This window comes from Megalops cyprinoides, chromosome 3 (assembly GCF_013368585.1).
Source record: "Megalops cyprinoides isolate fMegCyp1 chromosome 3, fMegCyp1.pri, whole genome shotgun sequence".
Lineage (NCBI taxonomy): Eukaryota > Metazoa > Chordata > Actinopteri > Elopiformes > Megalopidae > Megalops > Megalops cyprinoides.
The window spans coordinates 33,922,566-33,936,592 of record NC_050585.1 but is presented as its reverse complement, the minus strand read 5'-3'; the positions used below and the strand labels follow the sequence as shown (position 1 = coordinate 33,936,592).

The 14,027-nt window shown below is 39.6% G+C and overlaps 2 protein-coding genes across 3 annotated transcripts in view; both read right to left on the bottom strand.

Moving 5' to 3' along the window:
- The window catches only part of capn5b (calpain 5b), a 29,843-nt gene extending 26,336 nt beyond the window's left edge, over positions 1 to 3,507 (bottom strand). Inside the window, exon 1 of the mRNA XM_036525721.1 lies at positions 3,408 to 3,507. The gene's annotated coding sequence lies outside the window, so the exon portion shown is untranslated. The remainder of the gene's footprint in view (positions 1 to 3,407) is intronic.
- A 5,531-nt stretch (positions 3,508 to 9,038) lies between these two features.
- The window catches only part of LOC118774094 (cullin-5-like), a 38,659-nt gene continuing 33,670 nt past the window's right edge, over positions 9,039 to 14,027 (bottom strand). For both annotated transcript variants that reach the window (XM_036523223.1, XM_036523224.1), the window contains exons 13-19: positions 13,842 to 13,973; positions 13,301 to 13,424; positions 12,743 to 12,918; positions 12,029 to 12,190; positions 11,258 to 11,376; positions 10,787 to 10,910; positions 9,039 to 10,463 (exon numbers count right to left, since the gene is read on the bottom strand). In XM_036523223.1, coding sequence (XP_036379116.1) covers positions 10,269 to 10,463; positions 10,787 to 10,910; positions 11,258 to 11,376; positions 12,029 to 12,190; positions 12,743 to 12,918; positions 13,301 to 13,424; positions 13,842 to 13,973 — 1,032 coding nt within the window. In that variant the 3' untranslated portion in view covers positions 9,039 to 10,268. The remainder of the gene's footprint in view (positions 10,464 to 10,786; positions 10,911 to 11,257; positions 11,377 to 12,028; positions 12,191 to 12,742; positions 12,919 to 13,300; positions 13,425 to 13,841; positions 13,974 to 14,027) is intronic.

The following is a 14,027-nucleotide window of genomic DNA, read 5'->3' as shown; positions in this document are numbered from 1 at the left end:
AGCAGGAAAATGAAAACTTGCTTAACAGATGTATTTGTCATGTCTGGCAAGGAAAATGAGCGCAGATTTTACTGATTGACTACTGTCATAGTGACTACTTTCATACACATTGTCATGTGCACTGACTCAAAATGGTAGAGCTGCTCAAAAACACAACAAAAAAAGGGTGAGGTGAGTAACAGCATCTAAGACAGCTAGTGGGGTCATAAGTGCAAATGTTCTGAGAAACATGACCAAGTCTGGCTGTACATTTGGCAACCACCTCCACTAATAATGCTAATTAAAAATAAGTAAGTGTCCTATTTATTATTCCTTATATAGAAACTAATGTAACAAAATATTAGATTAAAAACTGAAGTCTTATCTGTCATGAAATATACATATATCAAGTACTTTGATAAAGTTATACCTGTGCGTGTTTTCTAAACGCCTGCATGTTTTTTTTTGGCTAATTTGGCATGTATTAAATTAATTCATTATCTTTCTGATTTCATATTTGGACAAATATAACTCTGCCATTTAAGTATGTCTGGGAATGAGGCAGATAAGGTCAGGTGTCTGGAGAGGGCGCTGGTCATAAATACAGAGGGTGGCAGGTGTATTCGGCTTGGCAAGTACTGTGAAATTATGGACAGGATCTCATCTTCATCTGCAGTCCAGGGATACCCTGACACCCATGCAGCTGTCATTCAGATCCAAGGTGCTCTGGCTCCAGTATTTAGGTAGACACAGTTGTGTTATCAGTGGTTATGTCATGTCATCTGTCATATCATGTCTCATGCCTTAGTGACATCACCAGAGTCAAGCCATCTCACAATCCAGCATTTATTATTTTTGCCAAAAGACATAATCATCCCTAAAATACCCATGTCAAATTTGATTTAAACTGTGTAAAACTGCTATCAAGCAAAAGGCTTCAAAACAACATAGACAACTCAGACAGATTTTAATCAAGTCTTCAAACCATCTCAATAAACTAGGAGTTAACACAGTTATCATACCGTATATTGTGACCACTTTTGCCAACACTTGCAAATTATTTTATATAAAGAGATGTGCTCCTGTTTCCTTTCATTAGGCAAAATAATTCCTTTTGGCAAAACTTCAGATAACACAAAGCAGGCAACAGACTGTCATGCAAAACTAACCCAGTCCCAGCCTGCATGTCTTTTGAGAGAAGTAAGAGCAGAGTAGTGTGGCCCCACTTTTGACTGAATGGGCAGTGGTCCAGGACTGTTTACACTGCAGGAACAGCAGTACTACACAGTTTCATTGCAGGGATAGCAATGCAGCAAGGTTTCAGCACAATTTGTTATGGGGACAGCAGGAATCGTTTCTTTACAATGAGAACACAACACAATTTTTTTTTTTTTTTTTTTTACAGAGAATTAGGGCTTTTTCTAATTATGTCACAGGTCTAACTCCTGCCATACTGGACGGCTGCTCTGTGGCTTAACGAAGTGACAGTGGACGAGTAAGAAGATGTGTTAATTAAAAAACCAACTGCAATTCACTGTTTTCCATCAGATGCACTTTCATTGCAAAGATCACTGTGGTTATCATCTTTTGAGATCTTCACAGTGAAATTGATATTGTTAGCTAGCCAAATGAATTATACTCACTACTTGAATCATTTAATATACTGGTATTCAAGTAGAGAACACCAGATAAATGGCTACCTAATCATATAAACCCCCATAACGTACAACATTATAATAGTACTTGTTATACAGAATGACGGTGATGCATGGTAGTGTGTGTACTTGGCTTCCTTGAGTTCCTACGCCGTTTAGTCATGTTAGCATAAGTTCACCTGTGGTAGGGCTTGAATAGTGTTATGCTCACACTCACTGGTCTGGTAGTGTGTTAGCCTGGTCTGACACTGCTGCTCATTCAACTTGAACAGATACACCTCTGTTCTTATAATGTTCTGTTCTTACAATATTGTCTCCATTCACTAGCTAATGATGATGCTATGCTATGATGGCAGAAATTTGGATTACTGATAGAAGTATGTGGATATGAATAATAAGCTTACTAATATGGCTCCTGGGTATGGTTAAGTAGAGAATGATTGCTGCAGCCAGTTTTTGCCAGAACAGTTTTTACGTAGCATATGGTACCTTACAAGATTATCTGTGGGGATTGCTGAATTCAAAGACTGGGAACGAGACCAAGTTTGTCATTTTGGACAGCATACGTTAACAGAACATAAGGCACATATATGCTATACGCCATTGGTTAAACACTGATAATTTCAACCCAGTATGGGCATATATTTTTGGAAACAGGGAGAAATACATGCAAATCAAAGGGATGAAGGAGCGAGAACTACATGAACTACATGAAACCTGAGCATCCTGCTGCATCCTACAAAGGACCACCAGGATTTGAACCATATGGGCTACTGCTGATTGGAGGAGCTGCTTCACTTCCACCGCCCTATGGCAGAAAACTCTGCTTTGCTGAACCACAGGGGCAAAAGCACAGAGATGCTGTTGTATGTCTGCTACAGAGGACATGGATGGAAGACTGGCGAGTCCTCAGCCCACAGGATGTGACAAGGGGTCATACCCTGGGGTTTATAAATCAGACAGAGCAACTCTTCTGCAGTTGCACATTCACATCAATATACCTCTGCACTTTGGTAAAGGTATGTGTATGAAGAATAGACAACCATGGTCACAGAGGCACTTACTTAGTCAAGTTGTGAGATTCTGCATGATCACAATGGCATGTTGAAATAATCAAATACTAATGACAGGACAAAATGTCTGGTCAAATGTGGTTTACAGGGCAGGTATGGTCAGGTCATACAGGCACCATAACTAATACTATTCAAACAAGAAATAAGGTGGGGGTATGAGAAGACTCCCCAACTTAATATTATCTGCAGCAATATTGTGAACTAGCATGCACAATAAAGCATTCAGCATTTTAAATAACCTGGTAATGAGCACGGGCATTCTCACTGCAGTAACAATTGATAACAGAATTAATCAGATTTGCAGTTTTAGAATATGTGCTTTTACTAGCCATATTGAGCAGTTTTAATTACAACTGTAATGAGTTGAAAGCCTCCCTCGGACTGAACGATGAAAACGATATTTCACCCTTTTCTTTGTGTGCAGACACTAACTACATCATTCTCGTCTCCCTCGCGGTGCAGCACGCGAACTGTCAGATGGCAGGGACTACCCCCTCGAGCCATCAGTGTAGCTACAGCAAGCAGGATTGGAACCATATATCACATAATTATGGGATCATGTCTCGCGCTTTCCAATTTAAGGAGCTTGCACTCAGTCTCTCTGCAATCCGTTGTTAAAACCCTCACCATCCTTTTCATTGTTCAAATATCACACAAAACACCTGCAGCATCGAGGTTGCGGGTGAATTTCCCCCTTTACCTGAGCAGGGTTCCTCTCCCTCGGTGACGTATTATCTGTTTCTCCCGGGTTCCAGCGGCGATCTTGCAGTTCCAGTGCTGCTCTGACTCCTGCTCTCTGATGCTCGGGTCCTTTTGCTCCGTTTGCAATTTTCTTACTCTCACCCGCCTGGGAGGAGCTAGCGAGCAGTGCCTCAACCCGAACTGAGCATGTGCAACCTGGAACTCTGCTCCAGCCATATTACAGCAATCTAAATACGGCTTGTAATATTCTACGGTAGGATGACACAATGCAGCTGTGTGTAGTACAGCTACCTAGGTTTGCTGAACAGGTTTACGTATTTTTCTTTCACAGTGATGTGAGTCTGTATGAAATTTATTCCAATATTCCCAAAGGCTAAACGCCAAACATCTAAATATACATTGCGGATATACACCTTCTACGATAATTTAGGTCATTCTACACCTGCGGTCTTACACTGACAGAGCAGTTGCAAACGATACTGAATATCATTGCATTTAACATACTAGAGGTGTTTATTAACAAATTCAGTATTATGGTGTTGCCCTATAAGGCTTGTTGGATCTTACCATAACTCTAGGACACACAAAGTTACTGACTGTTTCTGTCAAGTTACCCAGCTCTTTCATTCTGTTTATTAGTTTTCTGATTCTGTGGTGATAGCTGTTTGCAAATGGATTGAATACGTCCTCCCGCTTTTGCGAGAGGTAAATGAATTCCTCATCAGTTTCTTTTTTGGTACATTCTATTATTACAACCATTGGTAGTCCCTCACCCTGCTCAAAATAAGAATCAGCAAGAATTTCAGGATTCCTTGATATCAACAACTCAGAAGATGCCCAGAAAGTCATTATTGTCAATCTGACACACCACATGGTTTTAGCTGTTAAGACGTTGTACAATTTCTGCGTGCATGCACCAAATTTTTCCAAGAATTCTGGTGAACTTGAAAGGGCACTTTTTTTTCTTTTTTAAATTGCATTGATATTTTGACAGTGATATGAAGTGAATTGTAAAATTTTCATCACATATTGACAACTTTTGTCATTGGAGAAACAACAAAGAATGTGTGCTGGTAATATGTTCAATTTAGCGTTGAGTAACTTCAGAAGTGCCACAACAAAGATCAACTGACATAACTGGCAACAGGCCAGTCTGTGCATTTGCAAAGTTCTACCTTATAGTTTTTGATATTAAAAAGGGTTTCTTCCTATTGTTTTTGTTTCCATTTTCTGCATACCAGCCATTTTTGATTGGAAATATTTTCATTTTGTCTCAGACTGGCATTTATTTATTGTTGGATAATAATGTTTACCAAAGTTCCATTCATGTTATTCAGCATGAAATCTCAAGTGAGCTGTATCATTTGCTGTAGCAGTGGAACACAAGTGGAACACAAGAAATATAACAGGTTATCTTTTTTATGGCAGATTATGTGTAATGATAATGTGTATTTCATATACATACATTCATATACATATACACATACAAAGAATATGGTTCTTTCTACATATTTTTGTTTATCACCTATGATCCCTGTTTGTTGGTTGACAGACGGTGCCAAATTAGCTGTAATTTTCTCAAAACTTTAACCATAAAACGGCTGGACGGTTATGTCATTGTTACAGCTCACAGTTTAACTTTTGCAGTCAACTGAATGTAGAACTGACATATTTCCACACACAATGTATGAAGTTCTAAAAATTTAACACGAATTTAGACACGCGTAAGATGTTTTTAAAAAGGCTGAGCACTGCTTCTCTGTTACTTACCCAAAGAAGTGATCGGCATGCAGATTTTCGTTTGCTGTAACCATTAAAAATACCATGTACATTCACATATTTTGTGTCGTGCTTGGCAAGGGCTGCACAGGGCTTTGTATTTGATGCAGGTACTCAAGTGGCTGAATTTCGGTAATGGTTCGACAGTAAAAACTTTTTATTTATGAGCCACCAATTCTGTATATTTCAATCCACATGATGACTGAGCATAATAGATAATGACTTCCACTAAACCAAGTTTATCTGTAGTAAAATGTCCCCCACTTGTGGTCAACAGGCGCAAAATGAATACTGCACGTTCATCAACCTCCCCACATGTCACGTTTTCACAGGTCCACTGGTGGTATGCAGCTGTAGGTCATAGTCAAAAGCGTTGAGGCTAATTTTCTCTACAGACCTGTCCAAGGGAACAGATTTTTAATGTTATTAGTTTTGTCTGGGCGGATCTTATATGGATGCTCATTTTGAGTAATTGTAGTGATTGCGAAAGCTACAAACAAAGCTACGATCAAAAATACCAACCAAATGTTGCTGTTGGACAGAATACGAAATTTTACCTAACACAGGCTAACAGAGCCGAGCACTGCCCAGTAGCTGACGTAAATTAGACTTCTTTAAAGATAGTTTGTGATTATACTTTGGGTCACGCAAGCTGAATGTAACGGCGCCACCCTTTTCCAAAGACAATTTTTAAAAATGCACAGGAAAAAATATAAAACTTCAGATAGCAATGATTAAATAAGGGATTAAGTAAACAATCAAAGAGGGATTCAAAAGATTAAATAAACATTTTTTCTGACCTCACGCCCGTGCTGTTCTCTGGTAAAACATGCGCTCGCAGCTATTGGATACTTTTAGACACTACACGCCCCACAGTGCACCAGAGCGCCTGACCTTTGCTTACTGACGTCAACATAATAAAGCGTAAGCATCTACGGAAGGCATGATTATGACATACAGGTCCACAGGTTTATAATATACTTATTTGTTTTGTGCTTGCAGACTTGGAAAAGTATCAACGAGGCTGTAGTCTGATGAATGATCGCCAATGAATGATATGTAAACATTTAATTATTGCACTGAAAATGAACATGAATCAAAAACAAGCACATTCCTTAACTAAAATATTGAATGACCTAGTAAGTGAGGCACAGCTGAAGTGGACACTGCTACTGGGGTAAGATCAGGCAAGGCCTGATAAGAACTGGGCAAAATGGTGGACTACAGCAGGAAATTATGGTGTTGTGTCAGGGGACAGGGAAACTAATGCCCCAGCACAGAGATGGGGAGACTGGCTTTTGAGGGACTAATGACATTAGATGTTATATTGAGGTCCCCAATCCCTCACTACTCTTTATAAAGAGCAGCGGCAGGGGTAATGCAAGGACAGCTGTGTCTGGGTGGTGGATAGCGTTTCCCTATTCTCTGTAGAAAAACTTTGGGATCCTAGAGGTAGGAACACCACATAGATTTATTCACACAGTACTGTTCTGAAAACCCACTATTCTGGTGTGTTCACCGCCAATGTGACTGAAGCCCTGGCTTGACTGACTCTACCTTCAGGGGACAGGGGTATTAAATACAGGAAATTTCCCGTCCACTCTTGCTCTGAAACCATACTGCAAGACACATTAAGACATAAAAAGTAAAAAGTTATCCAAATGCCCTGGAGACGTTAGAACATTGGACATATGACAGATAAGACAAGAGGACAATTTATTTAAGTGCACAGAAGAGACCTTTACACAATGTTAATTTAATCACGTGGGTAGAAGTGCTGAAGCAGGCCTTTGAGGTCTGCCATTTGTACAAAGTAAAATCTTTCCTCTCCCTACAGATTCTGCCCCTGAGCAAATGAACTTTATTTTAATTTTATTTCAAATGTCAAGAATTAGAGGGCATCATGCTGAAACACGTCCTGAGAAAGTGAGCCTTTTTCACACCTAAGCTCAGTGCTCTGAAATATTTTAAAGGGTTTTGTTGGGGGAGTGCTCCTTACTGCAGATACCTCGGTGAATCAGGGGAATGTGTCTGCATGTGTATGCCAGCCAAACCTCTTCAGCAAACCTAAGATACTTAGAATGCACTTGAATAGATAAAAAAAAAATCATACATAACAATATGTAAAATATAACAGCAATTAGCATGAAACAATAACCTGTGCAGAGAATCTACACAAAGAGAGGCCTGAAGTTTTATTTTACTTAAACAATGCTTGAGTGAGTGAATATCAGTTCCATGTGGAGTGTAAGCAGCATGACAAAGACTGCCACCTGGAGTGACTTGTGCTGCATTTGCAGCTACATTTCAGTGTGTTCCCTCACTCCTTGCTTTTGTTCAAGCAGACCCTGCATCAGTGATACTCATGAAGTGATTTTCATGTTATGCTGAGCCATGTACACAGATCCGTGGTGATTTTGGAATACAAAGTGCAGAATACTGCCTTGTTATTCTTTAAGTTACCTAGGCTATAACCTCAAAGATGCTAGGAAGGGGATTAAATCCACAAAGAACATGCCTCAGACACTGCATGTAGGTATTTCCTAGCTATTTTCAAAGCCAGAGTACTTTCCTAAACCATTACCAACAATTTACTCTGCTACTGTTAATATATATCTATTTGGAGCTAGAAATGAACCTTAAAGTAGGTAAAGTACTGAAACAGTAAAGTAGCGTTTGAAATTAACCCAAAGGAGTGTGACATGCTAGGTTATACAAAACCCACAGCAAATGCAATTCTTACAAGAAATGCTCATCAATCTCAATACCCCAAATGAAACATTTTCCTCAGGTTTACATTTTGTCAGACATAAAGTAAATGCCTTTGAATATAAATTAAGACCCTGAGTGAAATATTCCATTTTCATTTCCCCCTGCAGTAAGCAAATGCCATCTTTGAAGACGATTTATTCATAAGGTACATTGCATTACATGAAAGGTCTTCCTGAACATCCACTTTTTTAGGACTGTGTGGTGTCAAATTTTTAGATGCATGCTAACTGGGCAAAAAGGCCTTTCCTCTCTCAGGAACTGCAGTGCAAAAATCAGAGGAATGTGCCTTGAGTTCTTTGGAGGTGCCTCTATAAAAATCATCAACGCAACCCAACAACATCCATACAATATGCAGTGCTCCAGTTTTCAACAGAGAGGAATGAGAGTGTGTGGACAAAATATTTCTGGTATTTTGCCATAAAGGCAAAGGAGCAAAGGGGTAGAACTACAGAGAAAATACACACAGAATGTGGGCCAGCTTTAGCATCTTACTGCTTTGGTTCCACATATATGTTTGGGGTGACAGTGTGAAACTTCAGTGAATAGTACAATACATTAAACTGTCTAAATGTGTTGTCTTAAACAATATAAATATTGTTGACAATTATTAAAATATTATACATACATAATTTGAAATATACTTTCCTGAAGGCCAGACAACTGCTTTTCATAAACGAATCAATGAAGCATTAAAATTTGAGACCATTTTAAAATTTAAAATATATTATTTAAAAAATAAGTGAAAGAAAGGGATGATATTTCACTTACTGAATGACAGTGACCCTGGTGTAAAGTTTGAACAAATAAAAACACAGTCCTCTATGGAGGGTAATTTAGGCTGTCATTACAAAGGAATGTTAAGAGTTACAATGGCAAAAGGAGAAAAGGAATGTGAAACAAGGAAAATAAATATCAAGATGGAAAACAGTTTGTTACAGTACAAAAGGAAAACAAAGATTTTTTTTGTTTTCCATTTAATCATGTAATGTTTCCTTCTCTAGTCTGACATTACTATTCCTCCATTGCCATTTCTTTCTCAAGTTCAACCGCAAGTTGACAGATAATCACCAGGGGGTTTTCTAGAGGGTGTGTCATATGCTAATGAGTCCTCTTAAAAGAAATCATAGAGGTTTGACAGAAATGAAAAAGCGAGAACATCCATTGTATGAAAGCACATTTATGCCATAGAAGAAAAAGAATAATCTGTCATAACAATGAAAAATTTCCCCACGAATCTTAAGGCTTAATAAGTCAAAATTAATTCATTATGAAATTTTTACCCGCACCGTTCCCCTACTTCCACAGCTTGAGACTCAAAGGTTCTAAATCCAATAAAATAAAAACACTACAGGGCCTTCCACTGGTCACAATCCTCAGTGTTTGACTTGACCTAAAGTAAGTAAAGAACTTACCTTTACATTAATATCAGTCCTGAAACTTTGTTTTATGATTAACAAGCTTGTCAACTGAAGTAAACATCACCTATCACTAGTCAATTCCTCTTTACACAATGGTGACCTAACGTTGTGACATTACCTTTGTGCATGTAACTTTAATTGATTCCAATGATCATTACAACAGATCTTTGCTTCCTTTAAATAGCTAAGATTATAGCAAACAAATCATAATTCAGTTTTTCAATAAAAAACTTTTTTCATTATAGCTGAACTTACTTCATAGGAAGTGTATTGAGGCAGAGCTACCACATTATACCATGTGCAGATTCTAGACTACAGATGAGACAATAAATTGAAAGTGCTAGTGGTCTTGCTGTCCAGTCAAAGTTCTTTATGTTCAGATACAGTGTCAACCACTCCCCACCCACTCACTCACTCTTGTGCCAATGTCTGCTGTCTCAGAGGAGAGGGGGGCGGGGCCTGTTTGCTGTGGGTTAGCCGAGCCTCTGCACTCCGGCTGAACAATGGTTACTGTGGGAGGGACACCGATGGCTTGACACACTTCACTCAAACCATGTTCTCTGATGAACGCGAGGTGATTTCCACAGAACGGCATGCTGCCCGGAGAACGAGGAAACACGAAGGCCAACACCACCATGCATACTGCCTAAAAACCGGCAAAATATAGTCCTTTGTTTTCTTTTTTAAATTTTATTTATTTTTTTTTTTCATTGTTTTGTAACGTAAGGCAGGGATTTCAATATTCCTGTAACTGAGCCATCAGTCATAAATCCAGTCTGTCTCTGGCACAAGCCCATTCTGCCATTGAGGAGACTTTAGCCAACAAGTGTCCATTAGGCGTCAGCATCAACATCATCGTCATCCTCATGGCTACACTCCTGGCTCCTGTGCTATGCCATGTAGATGAAAGTGTTGATGTCCGTCTCGTCCCTCTTGATGTATTTGTGCTCAATCAGCCATTCGATTTGTTCTTTGATCATTTTCTTCTGCGGTAAAAACATGTTTTTCAGGATCTCCACCAGTTCGGTCTGGAGCTGGGCGTTGGTGATCTTCTTCCGCATTTTCATGATCTGGATAATGGCCTCCTGAAATGAGAGGGAGCAAGCACAGGATTAAAATTTGGAATGCATTGAAATATTCAGTGATCTACAAGGATGCTTAGAGTGACACTTGGTAAATGACACTATAGACAAGCTATCAGCTGGACAAGGAAAGCGTTTATCTTGTCATTGTACAGCCAAGCGCAGCACTATAATCTGAATGTTTTTCAAAATACATACTGGATTTCTGAGTTCCAATCAGAAATAGTCATTAAATGGCAACGGTACAGGCCATTTGATTGAATGACCTTAGGTGTCCATTAATACACAGCAGTACAAAGACAGGGAACCGGTGCACATATGCGTACCTGTGTTCTTAATATCCTCAGCTGGACGATGCCCTCATTCTCCTCCTCTCTCATCCGTTCTGTGGTGAGCTGTAGCCTGCCAATCAGGTTGATCTTCCCCCTCTTCTGGACCTTAGAGTTTTTTCTGAAGAACACCAACAGAGCGTCAGATATTATACATGAAATACTGAAAATCTTACTTTGAAAAACTAGTGAAATACAAACTGTCTGTTTGGACAGCCCTTACTGAAAGGCCACTTTCTAATTAGGGGAACCAAAATATAGTGTAAGATTAGGCCCATTAAAAATAGAAAATAATTTATTTCTATCTAGAAATCTGTGCAAATGACACAAAACAATCTGAAAGTGTCATCATCTCAAAATCTATAATAATAAGAGTAAGCTTTCATGTTAGAGAACTTTCTTCTGGTAATGTACACACACTACTGTTTTCAGTCTGTCTTCACAAGGGAGAAACAAAATGGCACTCACATAAGAGAAAACTCCTGATTGACATAGAAGAGAGTGCCTTCAGCAAAGTCTTTGGGAGAGCTGACTTGAGGTTCGTATGATAGTACCTGTCGTTTGAGCTTAGGGAAGGCTACGAGAGACTGGGGGTGAAGAGGTGAGAAAGATTTAGCAGACGCTCTTATCCAGAGTGACTTCAAAGAACAGAAGTGCATCAGCCTAAACAGCCTAGAAACTAAGGGAAGCCACGTACACACACTACCATACATCACAGTCATATTCAAATATGCAGCAAAATGGGGGCATAAACCAGCAACCTTTAGCATTACCTGCTCTCTAGGTTTTATTAACGTGTCTCATAGAAATTCATATACTATAATTCAAGGAAATTCATGGACTACAAATGTGAACAGGGCTAAATAAACAAAGGAAGCAGTGGGTCAGAGGGTAAATCCTGATACAGGACCATATGGTCATTATTCTGTGTACCACATACAACACTGGTGTCATAGTGTCTCCTTTGTTAAAGGACTCTTTTTAAGACACTTTGGGACACCTTTCTCATAAGAGTATGGCCTGCGTCTTGACCAATTCCACAGCAGCCAAATACCAAGTGCTAAATAACAAATCAGAGGTCGGGAGGGTGGGACGAGGTAAAAAAAAAAAAAAAATCACTGAAATAATAATCTTCCTGCACACATCTGTTATTTACCCAGTGTCGGTTTATTGGAGTTTTTTCAACTGCACACTGACCTCCCCACCCGCCCTCTGACCCAACAAACACTTTGACTTTACCCAGAGTGTCCGTCTCAGCTCAGCATCTGGAAGCTCTGTGGCCAACTTTAAATTTTCAAAACTGATCTTTTCTCTGGGTCTTTGGTTCCAGGCAAACAGAACGGCTAGCTGAAAAGTCGTGACCTCCAGGTCGTACTGCCCCACTTCATTCTTGAATGTGATCTATGAAGAGGAAGAGGGGAGAGGTTGCTATGTTAGACCAAGGGTCAAATAAGGACAGGTAGGGTAGGTCTGCAGAACACCTGGAGAAAATACTGATGTAAATGGAATAAAATTTCAATCATGTATAACTTTGTCCATTATACAAATAATCAAACAAATTCACTGCATGTTCTGGCCACAGTGGGGTCATTTTTCTCACTGTTAGCATCTGCCAACACAAAAATGACCTGTCCTACTCTGCCACTGCTCAGGGGCTCAGAACACTCTAAGACAGCTTTTCAGGCATATGGACGAAGTGTTGGTGTTTAAACCAGCCATGAAACAATAACGCTAAAAATGGGGGTTCATTATACAGGGGCCTGGATAAATGATAAACCAACTTCTATCATTTAATGTAACCAGCATCATAATCCTTCTCCTTATAACATGGTTTCTGGTCCAACATTTTGTTGAAAAAAAAAATCTGGCATCTACATGTAGAACAAACCACATAAAAGCAGTTTCTAACGGATTATTTTATCCACACTGATCCAGCAGAGGGGTCTCACTCACAATGCCATTGGACATAAGATGGTGCCAGTGTAACTTCCTGCCGCTGTGGTTCTTCTTATAGAACTCCTCTACCTCGGGAATGAGATCCTCCAGCTCGGTGGGCAACGACACAAACACCTTCTCTGAGCTGCGAGACCAGGCACCCGCGTTCAAGATCTTGATGTTAACCGAGTCGGCTGCACAGTGACACAGGCATTAATACGTCACAAACAAATACAAAGAAGAGCTCTGTTATGCATTATTACATTACACTACTGATATTTATCCAGAGCAACTTACATACAGTAGGTTTCAATTTTAGCCATTTATATGGCTGGATTAAGTACTTTGCCTCAGGGTACAACAGTAGTGTCCTTGCGGGGAATTAAACCAGCAACCTTCTTGGTTATGAGCCCTGGTCCTTACCATGCCACACTGATGTCACGCAGTGTTACACACAAAAAAGATTCCCACTATATGAAATGCAAATTTCCAGAGAGATTAAAAACTGATTAAGTGTGTGCATTTATTTACAGATTTCCATCTAAATTAAATCAGTGAGGTGATAAAGACCGCTACCTGGTAATGCCAGCTTGTTGTGTTTATGCATTTCCTTGAAGGCCTGATTTAGATCTTCGGACACTTTGATATCCTGGAACATTCTAGCGAGTTTGTTCACATAGTCAGCTGGCATACCCACTTCCTGTGTGGAGAGAAAAGCAGCTGCCACGCACCATCCAATCACATCTTTCAGTTTCTCACAAAGATTACGAGGTAATGGGCTAGATGAGTTGAGTGTCCACGTCCCTTTCTCTTGAGAAAAAGGGGAAGAGTCACAGGGAGGCTAACAGAATTATTAGGACATCAGTCTGGTACTTCCTGGTTAGGAGAGTGATTCTAAAATCGGTCTGTGCATGACTGGTATTGCATTACCGCCAGGCAAGTGGTTGATTGTTATGAAAATGATAAAAAGAGACTATGGCAACACATATGTCAATGATCCTCAGAACAATAATTAACTATGGAGTAAATTATAAGCAGTGGTAGTCGCCTTGGATAGGAAAATGTTACAGAAAGGTCAGCAGTTTAATATTGCAAACCAAAACCCTGCCAGTCGTACCCTGAGCCACTCCACCATGTTCTCCTCAATCTCGCTGTCCGCAGAGATGTCGAGGATCAAACGGCGTGTCAGATGTGCTTTGTGATATCGCATGAAGACATCCTTGTTCTGCACATATTTCAGTACCAGCAGCTAGGTAATAAAGAAAAAATAAAGAAATAAAAGTAATTAATAATTATTATAATT